Here is a 24,336-nt window from a genome sequence, read left to right on the forward strand (position 1 = left end):
GGGGAGGGGCAGAGGGAAAGAATCTCAAGCAGACTCCTGCTGAGTACAGAGCCTGACACAGAGCTCGATCTCATGACCCCGAGATCGTGACCTGAGCCAAATCAAGAGTTGGATATTCAGCTGATTGAGCCACATAGGCACCCCTGGAATTACTATATATTTTTTAAAGTATTTCAAATTTCTATATTTTTATAGTTTAAAACGGTTTAATATTTCTGAGTTATCAGAGTGTCTTCAGGTTACTCATGAAAATAATTTGACTTGTTAGTCCAAAATAGAGACCTCTTGACATAGACTGTATTGCATGTATATAAAGGCAGATGTGTTAATATGCCCCCTGCATTCCTATATAAGGAATTTGAGGAGTGTGGGAAACAAAACCTGGTAAGGAGCAATTCTGAAACAATCTACTGTCCAATTTTCAGGTTCTGAACTGGGAGTGGTAATGGAAACAAACAGGTTTTAAAATTGGTGTTTTTTGTTTGGTCTTATTTAATATTTAGGAAAGTAGATTGTCAAAAGAGGAAGAACTGCGAAAAGAGGAGGTCCAGACTCTGCAAGCAGAACTCGCCTGTAGACAAACAGAGGTTAAAGCATTGAGTACCCAGGTCGAAGAACTAAAAGATGAATTAGTAACCCAAAGACGTAAACATGCCTCCAGTGTCAAAGATCTTACCAAACAACTCCAGCAAGGTATAATATTCTCAAATACTTAGACCATAATGTTGCATCATTTAGTCATTAAGGATTTATAGAAAAAATACATTTTACACCAGGTTCTACCACACTGATTAGTGCTGTATGTTCTTAATGTATTAATGTTTATAAACCAAATCACTAAACCTCTTGGAGTTCCATGAATAGTTTATAACGTAATCTTCTTTAAAGGACATTCATTCACAAAATCCCAAAATGTGAAAGTTGGGAATATACTTGAGGGCAGTAGTGTCTAAATTTTTTTGATCACATACTTCAATCTGTAAAAAGTATTTAAGCATTTGTTCTCAGATTTATATATATTTATTTATAAATTTTAAATGTATCACTCTACCTTTAAAAACATGAAAAATAGAATCTGATTAAAATAAATGTAATAAAAATAAATAAAAATTTAAAAAAACAGAATCTTTTCAAAGATCAGATGAAATGCAAGTGTAAGTGGAAGTTTAATACTTTCTCCCCACACATGAACCAAGTTGTTTTGTGCAGCACCTCGGGTACCTGCACCCACCTTATCGACCTCTGTCTTGGAGATTGTTGAGCCCTAACCTACTTCATCTCAGAGGAAACTGAGACCCAGACAGATTATGAATGACCCAGACACAAGGATTAACAGCTGGGACTGGAACCCAGATTTCTTTCATTTAAAAATTTAAACTGTGCTATGTGCTTGGATACAAAGATGCCTAAGATATGTATTCTAACTTCCTAATCTCTATTATTCTCACTACTTTGTGTTAAAATAGGGTGAAATATAGTATTAAGAGATTTAGCATTTACTTAATATGAATATATTCAGATGTTTGCCATAAAGGTTCAGTTTGTTTTTATAGCTATAATTGAAGGGAAATTTCTGGTATCATAGAGATCATTTAAATCCATCAGGACTCTGAACATTAGATTGCTGTGCCTAAGTGATGTCATCATAGTGTTTCTGTGTATTTTGTATTTGACCTGTACATTTCTAAATACCATTTTATATGAATGACAGGTATAACCTCCTGTCTAAAGTATGTATTCCACAAATTTTTCTTGTGTTTAAGCCATTTTTGCCTGAATGATTTTAGCAATTAAAATCCGAAATGGTGGGGCAAATGGTCATAATTATCACAATAATTTGTTTCTTTTTTCTGTAGCACGAAGAAAATTAGATCAGGTGGAGAATGGAAGCTATGATAAAGAAGTCAGCAGCATGGGGAGTCGTTCTAGTTCATCAGGTAAAAAAACTTCTGGTTTCAGGGACGCCTGGGTGGCTCAGTTGGTTAAGCGGCTGCCTTCGGCTCAGGTCATGATCCCAGCGTCCTGGGATCGAGTCCCACATCGGGCTCCTTGCTCCGCGGGGAGCCTGCTTCTCCCTCTGCCTCTGCCTCTGCCTACCACTCTGTCTGCCTGTGCTCGCTCGCTGGCTCTCTAACAAATAAATAAATTTAAAAAAAAATTATAAAAAAAAAAACTTCTGGTTTTAGTTGTTATCTAGTGACTGATTATAAAAAGAAGTAGCTTTTTTTTGTCCTAGAAAGTGTTGATATGCTTTTTTTTTTTTCTATTTTGAGTTATAAAAAGTATTATTTCTAGTTAAATAAGTTCTCATCATTATCCGGGATTTCATATTTGTAATGGGGTTCTAGATGATCTGTGTCCCTACCTCCTCTTATCTTACCCGCTGCTTCTTTAAAATTCTTTGTGACAATTTCCTTTTCCATTTTTAAATTTAAATTTGTATCTATCCATATAGAGAGAGATTTGTTATAATGTGGTCTCTCTCTTTTTTTACTTTTGTATTTTTTTTTTTAAGATTTTATTTGACAGAGACACAGCGAGGAAGGGAATATAAGCAGGGGGAGTGGGAGAGGGAGAAGCAGGCTCCCCACTGAGCGGGGAGCCCGATGTGGGTCTCTATCCCAGGACCCTGGGATCGTGACCTGAGCCAACGCTTAACGACTGAGCCACCCAGGCACTTCTTTTGTATTACTTTTTAACACCTGAAAACTAATGAGATGATCATTATAGATCAAGATTTTTTATATATACATGTATGTTTACATCTTTTGGCTTTTCCCATGGTAGATATGTCTGTGCTCTGAAGTGAAAATGAATGGAGTCCATAAAATTATGATTCATATCATTGTGGAAATGGTAATTAGCAAAATATCAGTGTACTTGTCATTTTGGAATGCCAGGAATCATGCCAAGCACTTTAAACATATTATTTACTCTACAGAATAGTTCTGTGAGGTGTTACAGTTTGCATTTTAGTGATGAGGAAACAAAAGTTCAGAATGGTTCCATGACTTGCCCCAAATCCACAGTGACAGAACTCTCAGACTCTGGAGTCCTTGCATGCCATGACACTACACTTTCTCCCAGGAGTTGCACACTAGGGGGGAAACATCAACTGTTAGAGTAGTGGGAAAATCGCATAGTAGAAAAAACATGGGTTGAAGCTCCACATAAGTGTGTAGAACCCAGGTCTGTCATTTATTAGCGTGTGATGTTGGATAGGATATATCACTCTTAAATCTACAAAATGGAGTTGAAAAAAGACTTAATGTTTGTAGGATAAAGAGGATCAGAAATTTTTCTCAACTGATGTTGATAAAAGTAATAGTAGCTAACATTTACTGAGTGCTTACTTATATGCGCTGTTCTAAGCACTTCACATATAATAATCCTAGGAGTTAAATAATAATATTCCCATTTTAAGATGAAGTGACCAAGGCACAGAGAGTTAAATAACTTGTCCAATGTCACACAGCTAGAAAGTAGAGGAGTGGGATTCGAGCCTAGGGAGACTAGTTTCATAACTTAACCCGCTGGCTGTGTTCTGTCTTCTCTGTCCGTCTTTGGCTCTCAGTTTCACTTCAGACTTGTTATTCTGACTTTTGCTTTGAGTTTCTTCTTTCTTTTGCTGCTTCCTCATCCTGTTCCTGAGAGACATAATAGGCCCTTTTGGTATTTCTGTCATTCATTTATTCAGAAATAAGAACTCAGGCCAGGTATGACTTGTGTTCTGTGCCTGACTCTGTTAGATTGCATATTTGCAGGTTATACTAGAAGAAATAGTATGTGACATTAGCAGATGATTCTAGATTGAGTACAATATCTAAACTGATTTTTTTTTTCTTCAGGGTCCCTCAATGCTCGAAGCAGTGCAGAAGATCGATCTCCAGAAAATACCGGGTCATCAGTAGCTGTGGATAACTTCCCAGAAGTGGACAAGGCCATGTTGATTGAGAGGATCGTTAGGCTGCAAAAAGCACATGCCCGGAAAAATGAAAAGATAGAATTTATGGAGGATCATATCAAACAGTTGGTGGAAGAAATTAGGAAAAAAACGAAGTATGTATTATTATAACACAATCTGTGTTTGAAATACCATTACTTATATGGTAAATTTGCTATTTTGAAAATTAAACTTATCAAGAGCCAGTCTTTCAAAAAATAATTCTAAATTTTAATCATTCAGTTCCTAGTCTATTATTGTTCACTTACTATGTTCTAGGTTTTGGGAATACAGAGGTGAAAGAAAACACAGGTCTTTAAGGTGATCTATAGTTCAATAGATCTTAGTTTTGTTTTGTTTTGTTTTAAGATTTATTTATTTATTTATTTGACAGAGAGAGAGAGAGCGAGACCGAGAGAAGGAACACAAGCAGGGGGCATGGGAGAGGGAAAGGCAGGCTCCCCGCTGAGCAGGGAGCCTGATGCGGGAGTTGATCCCAGAACCCTGAGATCATGATCTGAGCCGAAGCCAGACAGTTAACCGACTAAGCCACCCGGGCGCTCTGATCTGATTTTTTTTTTTAGGATACTAAGATAACTTTGGCTTTAATAAAAGCATGGTGTTAGCTTTTGATTTTCATGACTGTGGCTCTAAGAGAGATATGGGGTTGTGGATTATCTTTCCTGTTGGGTAGGACATAGTGGGTAATTTATTGGGCACCTGGCAAGTACAAGATTCTGTGCCTGAGACTTAACAAAATTTCATTGATTTCTTAAAACTCAGGGACAAATAAATTAACTGGTGGTGTTCAGGTCAAGTCATTAAATATTCCAGAGTCGCCATTAATCCAGTAGGTGACAGACCAAGAGCTGGGGATTTGGACCCAGCTGGGACCAGGTCAGTGTGACCTAAAGTCAAAAGCTGGATTCTCAAGCTCCCAGTAGTTGGGCACCAGGGGCCTCAAGCTAATAACCGCCTTTTGAACCGTGACCTTCTGGACCTAGGGTGTCCTGGCCCCTGAGCGGGATGGTGCTGGCCTCCCCTGGGGTCGGCGGGATGCCTGGTCAGCACAGCCTGGAATCTGCTGTGCGGTGTGTCCCATACAGGTTTAATTTGCTCTACTGTTCTTTGTTCTGGTACCATGCATGAAACCTTACTTCTCCTCAGTTACATTTATGAGATGCATTTTTCATGCAGTTTTGTTTTCTGTTTTGTCCCCCTGCTAACTGGCCTCTGATATGGTTTTTTTGTTCATCTCACCTGTGGGTTCTCCATCCTGACCCTGTGGCCTGTAACCTTTCTTCCTCATCCCTACAATAGCTTGTTCTTCTCTCCTGAGAGCTGGGCTCTCTGGGCCTTGGGACTTCTTTCCTCACCTGGTAAAAAGAAAAAAACAAGCAAAACAAAATTGCTGTGCAAACTTCCTTTTACAAATACCATATTCTTTTAAGAGGTATTTTTTATATATTGCAGCTTTTTACCCATAATTTTTATTTTGAAATAATTTTAGGCTTAGAGAAAAGTTGGTCCATGACTTTTAAAAGAAAAAGAGGGGGTGCCTGGGTGGCTCAGTCAGTTAAGTGTCTGACTGGTGATTTCAGCTCAGGTCATTATCTCAGTGTCCTGAGATTGAGCCCTGTGCCGCCTCACCCTCCCCTACATCTCCTGCTCGCACACACATGCGTGTACATGCTCTCTGTCTCTAAAATAAATAAATCTTCTAGGAAAATGAATGAAGTTCTAAGTTTAGTAGCAAGAAAGTAGAAAATATTAACAAATGGAGCAATAAAGAAATTGCTAAAAAATATTTTGATTAGGAGCGCCTGGGTGGCTCAGTCAGTTGGGTATCTGCTCTTGGCTGGGATGGTGGTCCTGGGATCTGCCCCGCTTCAGGCTCCATGCTCTGTGGGGAGCCTGCTTCTCCCTCTCCCTCTGCCTGCAGCTCCCCCCTGCTTGTGCTCTCTCTGTGTCAAATAAATAAAATCTTTAAAAATGTATATTTTTAAAATATTTTGATTAATAAGGAAAGAACTAGAATATCAATGTTTGTATATCTTTAATATAAATACTATGTTGAACAAAAATGAGATTAAGACATCATCTGGGAGCACCTAGGTGGCTCAGTCTGTTCAGTGCCTGCCTTCAGCTCAGGTCATGATCCTAGAGTCCTGAGATAGAGCCCTGGGTGGGGCTCCCTGCACACCAGGGAGTCTGCTTCTTCCTCTCCCTCTGCCCCTCCCCTCTGCTTATGGGCACGCACTCTCTCAAATAAAATCTTAAAAAAAAAAAAAAAAGATACCATGTGAATAAGAAAAATTATTTTCTAACATATTACTGTTATTAACCTATTAGGTACTTGTTTTATGCTAATCATCTTCATGCTTATGATTAGTTGACTCTTGTAAATTTTAATGTTTTTAATTCTGCAAGTATATAACTGACAGTGTCATTTTATTTTGCAGAATAATTCAGAGCTACATTTTACGGGAAGAATCAGGCACACTTTCTTCAGAGGCATCTGATTTTAACAAAGTCCATTTAAGTAGACGGGGTGGAATTATGGCATCCTTATATACATCCCATCCAGCGGATAGTGGATTAACCCTGGACCTCTCTTTGGAGATCAACAGAAAATTACAGGCAGTTCTGGAGGATATGTTACTAAAAAATATTACTCTGAAGGTATCTATATTTCTCATTTACTTACTAGCCAGTAGGTAAGCATGGCATAACGGTGCCTCTCCTAGTGTGAGCCAGCCCGTAAATGGACTAGTTCTGTAATACGAGGTAGCCATTTTACCTGGAGACAAAATTTTTGTGTTTTTCTTTAGCTAGTAAGGAAAGGAAGAAAGAAAAAAAGCAGCTTAGCTATTGGACAGTTGTTTACTTTGTAGTGGGTGGCCTTTGACGTGTATAGTTAGTTATAATCGATTGCTGAGACTCTATTTTAAGATTAAGGCATTCATTCTCTAATGTATTTTCCAGCTTGACTTCTTGCAGCTTTACCCAACCCGACTATTCTATTTGTGCTATGTTTGGGCCTTCATGGTTAGTAAATAAAGTTGTAAATCTAGTAACAAATCTGTGCACTAAAATTTGCCGTAGCTTCGGTAAAGAGATTCCAGAATGGGCAAGTCTTATTACTGAAAACTGCCATGCACCTGGTTTATGCCACAGAACGTTGAAGACTAATCCTTACCCCTTCAGTGTCAACATTTAAGCGAAAACAGTTCAAAATGAATCTATAGACTTATGATACTTAATAGTTCTGTTTTCTTTTCCCCTTTTTCTAATTGGTAAAGGAAAATCTGCAAACACTTGGGACAGAAATAGAACGTCTTATCAAACACCAGCGTGAACTAGAACAGAGGACGAAGAAAACCTAACACACAGCTCTTGGTCACTAAACAGACAATAGCCACATAAGGAACAGGTGCCACTGCCCAGTATTGTTGGAAACTTTTCCCTCCTTTGTGTGTCAGCCAGTAAAAAATTGTTTTGCTTCATCTGTATAAAAAAAGTATCCTTTTACAATACGAATGCATTGCTGTGTATACTGTAAGAGAATAAGCTTTGATGGGATTTGTGTTTGTATAGGGACAGCCTGTCACTGAATCAGAACAGCTGAAATCACTGATAGTCCTATGAAGTGCTGAACAGGACTACAGGGCTTTTGAAAACCCCTTCTCCATATTTCTTCCTTTGAAAATATATTATGTCAAAAATGATTCAGCCTTTTAAAATTATGCATGAAAGGACACATGTTAATTATTCAGTAATAATGCTGTTTCTCCAACATGAAGAAAACTTGAAGTGATTAAAATTTTGTTTTACATTCCAGGATAACATTTGGTTGTATTTTAGGGATGTCAGTGAATCCTTAAATCTCTTAATTTTCATGGAAGCTAATAGGAGAGCCAGCTCTTGGTAGCTAGCAGTGATCAGACATTGCATACCTCTGTCAGGTTTCTTTATCTGTGCTAGGTACATTTTTTTCCGATTCAAATTCCTTGAGTTAATGTTGAGTTTTTTTATTTTTCAGTTACACAAAATATGATTTTAAATAACATGCTCACTTAGATTTGTGGACTTCAGTTGTATTTTAAAATATGAAAGAGATTAGTCATTAGAACAGAAAGATGAATAATGAATTCTTTTGAAACTGAAATACTTTAGTTTTAGTGACATCAAGTATAAAGATAAATGTTTAAGATATTTATGAAGAACCAGTTCCTGAGAGAATCCAGCATATGGCTCTGTTAATCATTTCATTTGAATACCATTCTTTACCATTGATACAATTATATATTCCAGTGGAGGGATCTTACAGTCCCCAATGTGATGTGTTTCAGTATATTTATTTAAAATATAAAATAATTACATCCCTGTAACCAAAGGAATTTTAGAGCCAAATTTGTGTATCCTGGTGGATTTTTACAATAATTATTTAAGATGTGCACTTAAATGTTGCCAGTCATAGTATCAGTATTTCCACATCATTGGATTTTGTTCCTTCCTCTTGTAATTTGTCACTTACCATCATTTCTGAGTGTGGTTTTTCACATTTCATTATATTCAGGTCATTTCTGTAATAGGATACCTTGGCTAATAAGCAGATGTTGCCCCAATTGTCACTTATGTTTTAGGTTTTTGCATCCTTTTTTCTCTCAAGAGAAGTAAGCTTTGGGATGATGGATTAAAAACCTTTAAGGAATTGTATGGCTCTAAAAGTTGGGCTCATGGTGGCAATAGCCCTTTAATGCGTTTTAACATTTTTTTAATCATTGTTTAAAACGATCATTTACTAAATTTTTACTAAGGATTCAATGCAGCGTCTTATCTTTTCTGCATATCGAGTTATGTCTTGCCATTCAAAACCAAAATCTTTTCAGAATGAAGATCTAAGTCCAAAAACATCTTTTTTAAAATAGCTGTAAGAAGTGTTAGTCTTACCATAAGGTGTCTTGTTCTTTTTACCAACAATTTATCAAAATAAAGTAAGAGGGTAAGTGCAATAAAATTTGAATTACCTTCCCATTTTTCTAGACATACCACTGATATTCATGAAGACTACTTAGAGTAGCCAACATAACTAAATTTCATAACTTCTGTGATAGAGGTTCATACACTACAATATTTGTTTTTTTCCTCCAAGACACAAAAATGTGTGAATGGAGACCAAATAGGGATCAGATCTGTAGTGTCCTATGTCTGTACACTTTTTAAAAATAAATACATTGTATTACATACAAAAGTGAAACATTCCAATATTAACATTTGTGCCACCACTGTTCATTTGGGGAAGTCAAATGGTGGCACGACTTTAGAGGAAAGCTATTATAAAAAATATTCTGACTTGCTGTTATTTTTCAAGCTCTGGAAATTTTTGAAGAAAATGCTTTTATTTTCCTTTTGTTCTTCAGTTTCTACCATATCTTTTTGTGTATGGATTAGAATTGAGCAAAGTAATGTTCAAAGATGTGCATATATCAGATCTTTATACCTGTTCACAAAAAGCTCCTAATGTAAGGTTTTAGAGGGTCTTCTTCTCTTAATATATTGAATATATGGAGAGAAGAATGGGTGTCTGGAAGAGGAAAATGGTCTGGATAAACCTGAGATCTGGGGCAAAGTTTATTTTATATGTTCATTATTAGTTGTACACATCAGAGGTTGTTTTGGTTAGCACTATTTTGGTTTCTTTGAGCAGGAAATTATTTTTTTGGTGTGTACATCTCTATATGCTTTTCTGGGTTTTAATTTTGAAGTGAATTCTTACTGTGACTCCCTTTTTTCCCATACCACTTCAAACTTTAGCCTGCTAAGTGTTAAGGAATGAAAATAGTGGGTTTGAGCAAAGAAATGGGTTTGAACTTTGGTGTTTTGCTTTCTTTTTTAACTTTCCGTTGTCATCACCATTTAAAGTGATTTATCTTGAATTAAGTTCTATCAGGCTACCACCATGTAATTTATTCACTTAAAAAACATGTATTGAAAACCTGCTATTGCTAGGCAGCATTCGGGTACTCTAATTTTCTTGGTGAGCAAATCAGAGCAGTTGCTGTCCTCCTGGCACTGTGGTCTAGTGACAGTGGTGGGTAGGCAGTAGGAGCGCTCTTGGAGCCTCTGTGGCTCGAAGCCAGCTGCTGGGGGAAGAAGGCCAAGCCACTTGTGCAGGTAATGGCCCAGAAAGCTCACTGTGGCATGAACTCTGGGAAATGAATCCTTGCTCTGGGGTATGCTGAGAGCAGATCACTGTTTTCACGATGGTCTATACATTCCCTAACTGTCAGAGTTTGATGTTTAATTATTCTTTAAGAAAAAAGAAAAAAAATCCAAAGACCATCAAAAGGTATTTGATTTTTGCCATTTTAGTAAACTGTTAATGCCTACTTGATGCTCACAGAGATTAATCATGTCTTAGTGTGTATTCCTAAACTGTGTTTTACCAGTATATTATTTTCTAAAGATTTTTTTCATACAGATTTAGACCAAGATTTACTGGTAGAAAGAAACCAAAACATTAAAAACCATTAATATTGTAAATGTTATATATATATACTACTGTGGTGAAAATATTTTTTATCTATCATGTTGCTACTCAGTATGGTAAATTTGCCTTATGAATGTTGACTCTAGTAGGCTGTTTTTCAATATCCTTTTTTTAAAAACAAAACGATCTTTTTTTGACACTAAGATTGTTAATTTTTAACACCAGTTGGTGGCACTATAAACCTGAAATTTTTCAAGGTTCTGAACGAGAGAAAATAATTGAAAAAGTATCCAAACATGAAGAATTTTCAGGAAGATAAGTGAAAAATACAATTGTATAATAAAGATGTATTTTCTGGGATGGAATCCTTTTTTAAAATGCATATGGCTGTCCATTTTGACTACAATAATGAAACTTGTTTATCTTCCAAAAGTTCATATATATATATATACATATATATATACACACACACACATATATGTGTGTGTGTGTGTGCATTGTACAGATAATCTTTAATTTGATTACACTGTTCATTTTGTAAATATATTTCTGTATAAAATGAAGCTTTTCAAGAGAATTCTATGTATATATTGTACTTATTAAATAGGTAATGCCTGTTTACCAAGTTGTATTTTAGTAGCATCTTTGATTATTTATTTACATACACCACTTGCTAAACAGACTGATTCTCCAGACTGTTGGCAAGGCTGCCTCAAATTGCTTGAATTTTCGTTTTTAAACCACAGTAGGAATTTTTGCTTTCCACAGTTACCTTCATTATACCAATTGTTATTAGAAGTCATTGAACAATAGTAAGCAGATTAAATTGAATGCCACATTCTATTTCAAATTTGTGTTTTAATTATTGGTAACAAAATTTGGCCTTTTACAAAAGGCAGATTTTCACATGCCTGTTTTCACAGACATTTTCACATGCCCATGTGAAAATTTCCCATTGAACTTGATAAGCCAATGACATATTCACGTGTTCCACAAACCTATGTACTCACTTGCCCAAATTATCTAGCCATAATAATAAAGATCTAATATGTTCAATAAAAAGATATCGGAATGGCATTAATTTCATGAAGTTAACATGTGTGTAGATATTTCACATCACGCTGTGTTGTTTTCCGTTTCTCTCACAGTTCGGGTACACTTAAATTATGCCACGTACCTTCATGACTTCACTACAGGAAAGAATCTCCTAAAATAGGAACCTTGGAATAAGGGTAGAAATGATAGAATAGGGGAAGCTTCTGTGAGGTCCTCAAGAGTCTGCTTCCCGGTAGCCTACGGATTTGTCTGCAAGGAAAGGAATGCATGCAGAAGAGAGTGAGTGAGGGAAGAGATACTGGCTGTGGTGGGGTTTTTTTGTTTGTTTTTTTTTTTAATTTTTTTGTTTTGGTTTGTAGTTCTTTTTTTTTTTTTTTTTTTTTTTTTGGTTTGTAGTTCTTAACTGGTCAGTAGGACCCTCAGGCATGAGATTAGAAAGATCATTCCACTGAATTTACATCCATGTCTGTTTTTTTTCTTAAAAAAACTGCTCCAGTGCATGTAGAAGGAGTACCTCCTTCAGTAGGACCAGGAGCTTAAGAGGGTACCTGTGGCTGATGAGGGCCAACGTGGTTTTTAATGATTCTCTTTGAGAACAGTGTGACCACGCTTGATGTTCCTGCCTCTGTAGAGATGCAACGTTCATTCCTACACTCTGTAAGAGACTTGAGTCTTGTTTTTTGTTTATTGTGTTTTTTTAAGCTTGGATTTAAGAAGTATGCTATTTCTGAGGAATTTTCAGCCTTCTTTTCTTTCTCGATTGCCCAAAGGCCATGCTGTTTGCCAGATAGACTCTCAGCCCCTAGCTGCACTCCCGGAAGAGGGATAGGATGTTATACTCCAGAGAGAACTCTCTGCCATTAACATATCGCAGAAATAGTTCGGTTGTCCATTTAGGATCCACTGAAATAAGTTACTGAGAGTCGACTGCTAGTTGCATTAACTTGGGGGAATATATTAAATACAGGAGTGATTTTCCACAGCATTTCACTGTATGGTCTTTGTTTTTAATAAAGGCCCAAGGGCAGTAAGTAGTGTGTGTGTATATATTTTTAGCACCTTCCCACTTTGCTGGTCCCGGGAAATACCAGTTAAACTTGCTACACGACCTGTTATTTCTTGGGCTCTTTTTGTGAGCTCTAACTAGGTGAGACACTTGCAAATGCCCATCACACCGGCTACCCTTGCTGCAGGTTTGAGCTGTTCTGCCCTCCCCATGGGAGAAACACTCTCAGTGTCTATTCTTCCACCAGAGCTCCCTTAGATCCCATCTCTCCAAAAACCAGGTCCCCAGGAGCCTGTGCCAGTGGAGGGTGCTGCTGGATTTTGTGTATTGTTACTGTGTGAATTTGGGACCAGGTTGGAGGGAGACCCTGTGGGACAAGCAGGCCAGAGAGACTGTTTCTGGCATCCTGATTGGGATTCAGAACTCACTTTGTCTTAGAAATCTTACTTTAGGGGCGCCTGGTGGGCTCAGCTGGGAAAGCATCTGATTCAATTTTTGGCTCAGGTCATGATCTTAGGGTTGTGAGATCAAGCCCCATGTCGGGCTGTGCGCTGGGCGTGGAGCCTGCTTGGGATTCTCTCTCTCCCTCTGTACCTCCCCGCTCACACGTGCTTGCTCTCTCAAAATATAAATAAATATCCTACTTTAAATAAGGAATACTTTATTCAAAATTTATGGGTAAAAGGGGCTTTGAGTACTTGCCAGAAATGTTTACCTTCTTTATTTACTTTTACTTTTATGAGATTCAGTGTCTTCTAAGCTCCAAGGCACCAACTTTCAAACACTACTGAGGCAGAAGCCCCACGGCCGGGCTCTGTGCTGGGATGATGTTGCCTGTGCTGCAGCTCCCAGCGCCTCCTGAGAAACCGGGTGATCCAGTTTCACAGTGTTCGACCTCCTAGCCGATACTGGGACCTTGTGCGCCCAAAGCCCAAGATGTCAAGTGCAAAAGCCAAAAAATGTATTTTTTTTCATCATTCTTTTAAGATTTTATTTTTGTGAGAGTGAGAGAGAAGATGCATTGGCAGGGGATGGGGGCGGGAGAAGCAGGGGGAGAGAGAAAAACTTCAGCAGACCCCCCGCTGGCCATGGAGTCTGACCTTCAACGGATCCCAGGCCCCCGGGATCATGACCTGAGCCGAAGCAGATGCTGAACCGACTGAGCCATCCAGGCGCCCCCAGAAGTCACTCTTGTTGAGGTTTTGTGGTGCTTTCAAAGGAGGCTAACTAGCTCAAATACTCCCAAAGCAAGTGATCTGTGTTTTGATAGAACTCAGGCCGTTTGGCGACACTAAGACTAGGCCATGACGCTCAGCAAGACACAGGCAAAGTCATTTCTTTTTATCCTTTCCTAGATGGTCTGCCTGCCTTTGGATTAACTGAGTGTTTTGTATGATGCAATTATATCTCTGCAGTTGGCTTCTGAGTTATGCCTCATTTTAAAATGTTTTCACGGTTGCCTTACAGTTTACAAAATACCTGTAAAATAGGAAATGCTTCGTGTATTCATCAGTCCTTGTGCAGGGACCGTGCTAATAATCTGGGATGGACCCGAATTTGCTGCTGATGAAGAGAATCCCTTTCCACTTTCTAAGGCCTTTCAGAAGCACAGATTCTAGAGACGAAAGAGGGCTTCAAGACAGAATATCCAGTCCCAGACTGACCAGACTTTCAGGTTCCATGGACTAGTAAAATTTCCAAGACAAAATTCTGACCATGTTGGCTTTTTGCTAAGTGAGGATCAAAAATCATGAGCACTTATCAGCATAATATCATAAAAGACAAGACGTTTTATCAGTTAAAAAAGTGGTTGAAAAGTTCAAACTTTTAAATTAAATGAGTGTAGCTCTTTGAAACACTGTCTTTGTTTTTCTCAGCTTGCTGTGGCCTGGGTGGCAAACCACCCACCCCATGCGGCCCCTCCTACAAAAATCAGAAAAGGCCGGCCGGTGGAATGTGACTTCGCCAAGGTCACCTGTCAGTCAGCCTCTTCCTTGCTGTTCCAGGCACTGCTGTCCTGATGGTGCCTCAGCCCCAGGGAATTTAATCCACACACCCCTCCTGCTTCAGTACATCCTTGGAACCAAAGGCATTCAGGAAGTCTGAGGTGGAAGACGTGTGGATTATTTTTTATTATTATTTATTGCCTCTCGGATCCCAGTGCATTCTTCAATACCTGCTCTGAGAAAATCCCTTTACCCTTTTGTCCTTTTGACTGAGCATGGTGACAAGTTCCTCAGGAGAGGACGATGGAGGCACGTTACAGGAGAAAGAGGCTTCTGGAAGTTTCGGGCAGGGGCTGGGTTTCAGACTTGGGAGGACGCCCAGTGGAGACGGCCCCAGCCATCCCTCTGCAATCTTGCAGCACTTGGTGATAAACTTTCCGTGGCCTTCTCCACGTGGAAACTGAAGCCCCCACGTGGCTACACACAGTCGCTTGTCCAGAGAGTCCCACGGTGTGGCCAGTGCCCGTGCCCACCACTGGCGGCTGGCTGGCGGCTTCCCTGCCGGCACCGCGGAGGTGACCTAATTACTGCTGGCGCAGGACTGCAGACCAGCTCCTGGCGAGCCAAACCACTGAACGTCTCTGCTAGCCGGTGGGCTGAACCCCTCCCAGGGTTGTGCTTCCTCAGTGACTCTCCCTCAGTCCCCGTGTACCGCCTAGAATTTTCTTGAACTGCTCTTTCATCACAGGTAATAATTCTTTGTATTAAACTCTGGCCAAAACTACTGTGTTGCTTCTCTCTCCTGACCAGACCCGGCCTGAAGGTAAGAGCGAAGTACAACTTACAATCTCCTGAAAAATCCCAATGGCAAGAGGTTGACCCTTGATACACAGAAACTTAATGTTTAACAGAGCAAAGATAGCACTTCTTCTCCTCTGTCATCTAACAACACATCCAGTACCATCATTTATAGGCAAAGCTCCATGGGAGTGTAAATACCATACTCGGAAGGAGGTGGCAAGAGACCAGCATCTGAGACCGCAGAGGCTGGTGCAAGAGGACCGGCTTCGTGCTGGAAGGGACGGCATCGTAGGAGAAGGGCCTTCGTGGATAGGTCGCAGCATCTGGGAGGAAAGCTAGAGAATCCGGATGGAAGAAGGCACCGTGCCTTTTTGCTCGGGCACGCTAGGTGTCTCAGAGATGGTAACAGAAAACGTGTAGAAGGAATAGCTCGTGGTCCTGTTTCGCTAGAGCTCGATCTGGACCATGTGCTTGGCACAGAAGGACGGAGTCTGTTTTGCATTGCTAACCTTCATCATGCTAAACATTTATCAAGCAACGGTAAGACCCACAGGAATGGAAGGGACCTTAGGAAGGTCTGTGAACGGCCTTGAATGCCACACACAAGAAACTGAGAACTGAGTTTGCCAGAAAAGTTGCTTCAGCGGAAAGCCACCAGTTGGGGGCCCGTCCATATTAGTATATTGACTAGTCATCATATTAGCAACAACAGGAATCTCTTTTCTTGTGGTTTAGTAATGATACTTTCAGAAACGTGCCTAAGTATACAACTTGATAAATTGCTAGAAACCAAACACAGCTGTGTAATCAACACCCAGAGTTTGCTTTGCCCTGATTGGATCAGGACTGATTCACCCCAAACCCCTCCTCATACCCCAGTGATTAGCCATCCTGGAAGAACGGCAGTCCTAACTTCTAATAGCATCTTTTTCCTTTACCTCACTTTTTGGGACTTAACACAGAGGCACTACTGTAGGAGGTATTCTGAGTCAACATCCTGTTTAAAGGATCATCGGCGTTGTTGGGTGTTGGTCTAGGTCGTTTATTCCCTTTGCTGTATAGTATTTCATTGTGTGGGTACATCACAATGTATCCAGTCTAATATTGATGAGCTTTGGGGAAGTTTCCAGTCTGGGGCTCCTAGGAACAAAGCTGCAATGATAAGCTTATACACGTCTGTGGCAAAGCAAACGGATGTATATTTAGTGCACATATGTCGGGCACTAGAATAATTGAGTCACAAGATACACACATGGCTATTTTTAGTAGAAACTACCCAACTTTCCCAATGTGGTTGTACCATTTGTACACCCACTAGCTATGCATTAGAGTCCCACTTGCTCTACATTCTAGCAACCATTTATTTTGCACAGGCTTAGTTTTTTTAAAAGATTTTATTTATTTGAGGCAGAGCGAGTACGCGTTGGAGGGAGGGGCAGAGGGAAAGGGAGACTCCATGCTGAGCAGGAAGCCTGACCCATGGGGCTGGATCCCAGGACCCTGAGATCATGACCTGAGACGAAGGCAGACGCTTAACCGACTGAGCCACCCAGGCGCCCCAAGTAAAGACATTATTTTTTTAAAGGGGACGCTGAAATGTGTGGGCTAATCAGAGTGGGTGACCCAATGGAGGAAGACTCTGCAAACCGTGTTCTTAAGAAATGATTAAGAAGAATAAGGTCTTTCTAATTTGGAGAAGGGAGGATTCCAGGGAGATAAAAGCACTGTGTCTGGCAGAGAGCTAAAGAATTGCCAGGTAAAGAGGGGTTAGACTGGTCTTTTGGGGTCTGACAAAAAGCAGCAATCCCTCTAGATTCAGAGACCCACCCAGGACTTACTGGGGATGAAGCCTGGGGGGCACTTAATCCCAGGTTGACCTGTCTTCAAAACCCAGATCCTTTTTATTTTTATGCTCATATATCAGTTTTATTTTTTTAAACAACTGGAGATGTCAACATATAAAAATTACATATATTCGAGGTGTACAACTTGATGTTTCAATACATGTATACAGTGTGGAAAGATCAGCACAATCAAGCTTACAGCTCACTGTGCTTAATATTTGCCAAGCACTCTTTTTTTTTTTTTTTTTTTTTTTTGGAGCTTGGATCAAGAGTCGGATGCTGAACTGACTGAGCCACTCTGTTGTTTTTTTTTTTTTAATATTTTATTTATTTATTTGACAGGGAGAGAGAGAGATCACAAGCAGGCAGAGAGGCAGGCAGAGAGAGAGATAGCAGGCTCCCTGCTGAGCAGAGAGCCCGATGTGGGGCTCGATTCCAGGACCCTGAGATCATGACCCGAGCTGAAGGCAGAGGCTTAACCCACTGAGCCACCTAGGCACCCCTGCCAAGCACTTTTATAGGTGATTTTATACATAGTAACTAATGTAGCCAATACTTCCTCTCTTTAGGGCCAAATAATCAGATCTTAGGAATTGAAGTTTGAAAAACAAGAGGTGTATAGATCTCTATGGGTATGTGGGAAGAAATGTATAACTGATTATTTCATTGGTTTTGTTTATTTGTTTGTTTTTAAAGATTTTATTTATTTATTTGACAGAGATCACAAGTAGGCAGAGAAACAGGCACAGAAAGGTGGGGGAAGCAGGCTCCCTGCTGAGCAGAGAGCCCGATGCAGGGCTCGATCCCAGGACCCTGAGATCATGACCTGAGCCGAAGGCAGAGGCTTAACCCACTGAACCACCCAGGAGCCCCTCATAGTTTTTTTTAAAAAGATTTTATTTATTTATTTGACAGAGACGCAGCAAGAGCAGGATAAAAGTAAGTACCGTATGTGTTTATTAAATGAATACATGTATGAGTGAATGAGTAAATTCTGTGGCTCTAGTTCAGCGAACCCTCTTCATATCAGGGGATCCTTGATGTCATTTTTCATCTCTTTTCAAACAACCTCAGATTTCCAACCTTATGTAATCGTGCCCACTGCACTTCAATTCATTCAACAAATATTTGTCAAGTGCACCTGGCACTGTTCTAGATACTGGGAACACCAACAGTGGACATTCTTAGTAAAGATTAAAACACGAGCATGAAGCAATACATTCAGGCTAAGGGTAATTTCAAAACAAGTTGAGGAATTATTTCAAAATATTTTTACCCCAAAGAGAGGAATTGGTTTTTTCTTAGTTGGAAACCGGTTGTCACCTGATGTCAAACGGAGTGCTGGCTTGGGTTGCTTTCAGCTACAGAGACGGCGTGCCAGGGAGCCGTGAGCTGTCATGCTTGGTGTTTTCCGCAGTCTCAGTGGCACTGGAGTGGGGAGTAGGAATGAGCGAAACGGAGGATAGAATGTGAGTGAGGTAACACACAAGACAACACTGAAGTGACTTGGGTCTAGACTGCGGGGACCTAGGGAACCGTGAAAGGCAGAACAGGGCCCCGTTAGGAAATCTGGTCTCTGACAACCTGCCCCGGAACATCCTTCCACCCCACCGCTATTTTAAGCACCATGAGGGGAAAGGACCACAGTCTGGGTAAACCTAGGAAGCATGTGAGCCAAACGGAAACGTGTTGCGGGAAATCTTGGTGCTTAGCAAGGGTGACGTCTCCAAGAAATGGCCTAGACTGGAGTCCGGCCAAACTCGGCACGTCGAGAAGACACGGATCAGGCCGATCAAAGGAGCCGACCCCACGGGCGCCTTACAGAGTGCAGGGCTCCTGTGCTACCCTAGAAGGCTCCTGTGAGATCAGAGCTTTGGAGGTATTGATCGTGGCCTTGAACAGGTCAATTTTAGTTTTTTGTTTGTTTGTTTTTATATATAGAGAGAGCAGGTGTGAGAGAGGTTGGAGGGGGACAGAGGGAGAAGGAGAGAGAGAATACCAAGCAGGCTCCATCACCGGCTAGACACATGGCTGGATCCCACAACCTGGAGATCACCACCCGAGCTGAAATCAGGAGTCCGACACCCGTCCACTGAGCCAACCAGGTGTCCCGAACAGGTCAGTTTTAATAAAATCAATAAATATGACAACACTAGCAACCGAACACCCCCGACAACGGACTAGGAACAATTTCACACTTTTCATGTTTTCGGAGGGTTTACGCACAAGGGCAGAGCCAAATGCCTCCCCTCCAATGTGCTAATTCATGGCTGTATTCATGAAAATAGACGCTAGTCCTAAATCAGTTACGGTTTTAGATAACTTATGTTTGTTAACTTATTTCATTCACGGAAAAAAAAAAAAAAACACTTATTTTAGAGAGGAACAAGCTAAGTAAGTTTAAGCGACGTGCTCGAGGTCACCGAGCTAGCCAGCGGCAGAGTCGGAATTTTCACCCAGGCCCCCTGCTGGAGTGCGTGCTCTCAGCCAGGACCCCAGACTCCCTCCTCAACAAGATCCTCCGTCCCAGCACAGTGAGGAAACAGAAAAGAACACACAACCACCACTTGTCTAGCAAGTGAGTGAATTATAAATTATTCAGTGTTCTCTTAGCTACTACTCGTCTAAGCAGTTGGAAGACCAGCTGCACAATGCCAAGGAAAAAGTAACATAGGCCCCATAAACAAGATCACAATAAATCTCTGTATTGGTCACATTTTCTCTGGGTAGTTCAGATCAAGTTGTGTAGCCTAAGGTACAATTTACTCTACAGGTGACTGAAAAAGAAAACCACATCTAGATTATTATAATATACAAAAATGGCATGTATTTCTTGCATGTATTAGAGTCTCTAGGAAAGCTTTCCACTCCTTGCCAGTTTCTTAGCTAGAAGGATATGGAAGTTGATGCTGGCTTCCACAAAGACAAAGACCTGTCCTGATAGTGGACTGCCTTTTGATAATTGGCCACATTTTAACTGAAAGGAAGCAGAGTTTTATCACCACATTTTATTTTAGTTTATTTATTTTTTAAAGATTTTATTTATTTATTTGACAGACAGAGATCACAAGCAGGCAGAGAGGCAGGCAGAGAGAAGGGGGGAAGCATGCTCCCTGGTGAGCAGAGAGCCCGATGTGGGGCTTGATCCCAGGACCCTGGGATCATGACCTGAGCTGAAGGCGGAGGATTTAACCCACTGCGCCACCCAGGCACCCCTTGTCATCACATTTTAATACATAGTAGAAAACCACACTGTCTTAGGACTGCTTCAAGTTATATTTTTTAAGTTATATATTCTACTTATAAATATATTTTTATATTCGAAGATTTTTTGTTTCCTCCCTTGGCAGATACTCTCCTAAAAATCATGATGACACACAAAAGATTCTTGTGTTGACTGCTTTGGTTGATTGATTTGCCAGCACCCATTTTATAAAAGCTCTTTGGGCTTTAATGCTCATTGGGTAGGACAGGAGTATGGTTTATCATTTCTAAATTTCATTCCATTTTGTAAAATAAAAATATTGCCCAGAAAGACCCAAGATTTCAAGGCCCAGGACAGTTGCTGACATATTAACATTTCATATTCTAACCTAATGAGTGGACATGGATCAAATATCTGTTGTAAGTGATGCATAGAAAGTACAAAAAATATTCAAGTAGAGAGATCTATAGATTAATCACATGAATGCGACGAATTACTGCCTGATACCTAATCATTAAAGAGGAAAATGGGGGAAAAATGAAACCTCAGATGATGGAAATACAAGTTTTTCTGGAGTATGTTCCCCTTAATATTATTAATTTTGACCATTCTCATTACTTTCTCTAAATACAAATGAATTTCAGACGATTTAAGGAGCACCCTGAGATGACAAGAACATCTAACAGAATTAGTGAAACTTAACATCAGAACTTCAAGCGGCTTTAAAAAATTGAAAAGCACAAAACTGAATCATTTTGTTTATATCAAATCATTAAGAAACCATCCTATGCACACATGAAAATGTTTAAATTGAAGTATTATTTTATGCTATCACATTTTGCCTTGAGTTTTGATGTTTATTTGTTTTGTTTTGTTTTTTAGTTTCGTCAAAAGAATGGGTTTTAGTAATCAGAGAAGTTAAGTTCATAATTTGTTTGCTTACATACAAGGGGCTCAGTGTTCGTCTTCAGATCTGGGCTTGTTTTCAGTTCCTCACACCATTTCCCACTGACAAGTTCTTTGCCTGGAATGGTTCTGGGAAATCTTAAGCCAGAGCTGCTTTTCAGAAATGTGCAACAGGTCTTTCCGTGTGTTGTTTATTTCCAGGCCACTGATTTTGTGCTGGGAAGTTCTTGACATCATGTGATATGCAATGCAAAGAGGACAGCCATCTCCTGGAATAAAGCTGGCATTCTTCTGGTGCAAGAGCTTGTATTTGTGGGGAGGGACACACTTGGACAAACTGACCAACATGAAAAATGAAAGAAGAGAAGTTTTTGCACCATCAAAAACTCTAACAGCAGAGATCTGATATGAACTTGAAGGAAGCTGTGGTGAAATGGGTAGAGTGTACATTCTGGAATCAGACCTCCTGGGTTGGATCGCTTGATCCAACTGCTTGATCTAATTGCCTCAGTTTCCTCATATGCAAGATGATGATGACAGAGAGATTGTCATGAGATTCAAATGAGATAATGAGCACAGGGTGCTCTATGCAGTGCCCCAGAGTGTGAGCACTGAATAAATGTTAGCTGTTGTAACATAGAGAATTCAGGACACCGGCATTGAACATGGCTCTTCCAAGCTTGGGAACTTTGCAAGGTCATAGGCAGTAGGTGAAAGGCTGCAATCATGCAAATGGCATGATGTAATTAAAGACTTGGCCTTATCCTTAGAAAAGAATTCCCAAAGCAGTACAAATCATAAAGGCATAGTCACAGAGTTCTTGTAGAAACTCCTTGCCTCTAGTTATAAAGATAACAAGGATTGTGTGTGTGTGTGTGTGTGTGTGTGTGTGTGTGTATGTGTGTGTGTGTGTGTGTGTGTGTGTGTGTGTGTGTGTGTGTGTAGTCTTTGTGCTGTGGATCATGTTATCACAAAAGAACAAGATGTTACCCGCTACAAGATATCAGGCACAGAATCCTTGACAAAGTGGTTTGGGCTCATGACCCAACACACCAGCACAGGACGAGTCCATTCTCATTGATCTTCTCTCTGATGAGCCTCACGAGGTATTTTTTGAAATTGCTTAGGTAAAAATAAAGACAATTCATCAAAGCCTTGCAGATTGGTCCTCATAGAAGCTCCTAGAAAGTTCGGTGGGACTGAAGTGTATGCTCTAAACGCCACTAGGTGGCAGAGGAATGTTATGAAACCAGCTAATCATCTCGGAGGACTTTGGTGCAGCCCGCTTTCCTTCTCCTAGCTGGGTGGGTGGCCTGTCTGCGAGATCCTGACGGGACCTTCCTGTAACGTGGACTTGTAGTCCTTGCCCTTCCACATCCTCAGCCTCTGGAAGAGTCTGTGACTTTGGACGGCAGGCCCTAGCATCCCCTAACAGATCAGGATTGTAATTCTACTGTTGCCCAAATCCCTAAACCAAAAATATCAAAAGCTTTCCAACTTTTGAAACCTTTATTTTCAAGTTCGGAAGAAAGGGCAACATTCTTTTAGGCACGTGGCCGGACACTTGTTAACAAGGATGAGCCCAACACACTGGGACGCCATCTTTCCTCCTGACATTGGGCAGATCTACTTCTTAAGTCCCACCCCCCACTCTGTTTCTATACAAATCTTAACTTTTTAACCTCAGAAATCATTCTTTTGGGATATTGAGCAATGTTTCTAGTGCTCCAAAATTTGGGAGGCTAGTTTGGACTAAACTTGAGAGATTTAATCAATTGGTCTTATTTTCATTTTTTAAAAGATAAGGTCCTGAGTCTGAGCAGGAACGCATTCTTTTTGTTCCTGGGGTCTAGCTCTGCTGTACTCTATCTGGAGAGAGTTCAGGATGGGTTTGATCAAGCAGCCCGCATAAGCAGAAAGGAGCTATCCTTCTGGAAAAAAAGCTGCTGTAATGTCAGGTCACCACCACATGAAGCAGAAATCCAGCAAGTTCTGCTTTATGATTTGGAATTTTATTATATTCAATATAATTTGCTAATAGTAACAATACTTTCCCACTATTATTTGTAACCACCTGATTAATTGTTCTAATTTATGGAGAGAAACCAAAGATAACTAGTTGAGGCCCTTGGCTTAAGAATCAAGTCTTCCCCCTCAACATCAACATGGCAGATGTTGACTGGAGATTGGAGCATGTGGCCTGAAAAGGATTCATGTAAAGAGACATGATCAGGCCCTTACAGTCTCAAAGGACACCTTCTCGAGGTGACAGGGAGTTGGGTTCAGAGGTGGCAAATAAGAATATGTTCTCCCACTGGACCCCCTTCCTCCCACCTCTGTCCAAAGGCCTCAGTGTGTTTCAGATCTGTACAAGGCCTTTGTTGGACACAGGCGTGTTCTCTTACTGACGAGCCACTAACCTCTGATGTTAGCTGAGATGCTGGCAAACCATTTTCTGTCCATCCAACCCCATCTGCATGTGATTGCCTCAGTGGCCATTTGCTCCCTCTGTGAGTGGAGATTCCCAGGAAAGGATCTGTTTCTTGGCTTTGGGGATAAAGTGGGAGAGAAAATCCAGTTTTCCAATAAAGGACAAATTAAATTTAGGGGCTTCCAAATTAAGTCCATAGACACTTCTTTATTTTTATTATTATTATTTGTTTAATTTAAATTCAACTAGCCAACATGTTGAATACTCATTTCCTTCCTTAAAGAACCCCTCTGCCTTGGTAAGCCGGGAGCTGGGTCCTGGGTTCCTCCTGCTTCCCATTAAGGGGTTACTGGAAACGCAGCCTAGTCAAGGGCGGCACGGGCAGAGAGCGCAGGCTGGAGAGCTGAAAGGTAGGGAACAGCCATACCCTCCTCTCTGAGCCTCCCATTTCCGTGACCATGTGTCCAGGCCCTGCTTTGAAAAGGTGCCATGAAGTGGAGAGTGAGCTGGGAACAGCTCCCCTTAGGAGCCCACTTCGTTCTGGTCTGGCTGCGAGTCCTTGTCCCCTCCCAGGTTGTCACTTGCAGATTCCCCGCAGCTGGGACCACTGCCCTACCTCCTTTCCTCTTCCAGAGCCCCAGCTCCCCCTGGCTGCACTCGGAGCCAGTGTCTACCTCTGGCTGGAGCCCCTTGCAGCCCACTCGG

The 24,336-nt window shown here is 40.6% G+C and overlaps 1 protein-coding gene and 1 long non-coding RNA gene across 2 annotated transcripts in view; both read left to right on the forward strand.

Moving 5' to 3' along the window:
* The window catches only part of CCDC186 (coiled-coil domain containing 186), a 51,273-nt gene extending 41,014 nt beyond the window's left edge, over positions 1–10,259 (forward strand). Inside the window, exons 12-16 of the mRNA XM_080823253.1 lie at positions 504–693; positions 1,857–1,937; positions 3,849–4,059; positions 6,406–6,625; positions 7,246–10,259. Of these exons, the coding sequence (XP_080679379.1) occupies positions 504–693; positions 1,857–1,937; positions 3,849–4,059; positions 6,406–6,625; positions 7,246–7,329 (786 nt within the window). The 3' untranslated portion in view covers positions 7,330–10,259. The remainder of the gene's footprint in view (positions 1–503; positions 694–1,856; positions 1,938–3,848; positions 4,060–6,405; positions 6,626–7,245) is intronic.
* An 8,195-nt stretch (positions 10,260–18,454) lies between these two features.
* LOC308355091 lies at positions 18,455–21,638 on the forward strand. Its single transcript, XR_013967924.1, has 3 exons — positions 18,455–18,558; positions 19,031–19,207; positions 21,402–21,638. It is a non-coding gene; the product is annotated as an uncharacterized lncRNA (long non-coding RNA).
* Positions 21,639–24,336: the final 2,698 nt, after the last annotated feature.

The sequence above is a fragment of the Martes martes genome, assembly GCF_963455335.1.
Source record: "Martes martes genome assembly, chromosome: 14".
Lineage (NCBI taxonomy): Eukaryota > Metazoa > Chordata > Mammalia > Carnivora > Mustelidae > Martes > Martes martes.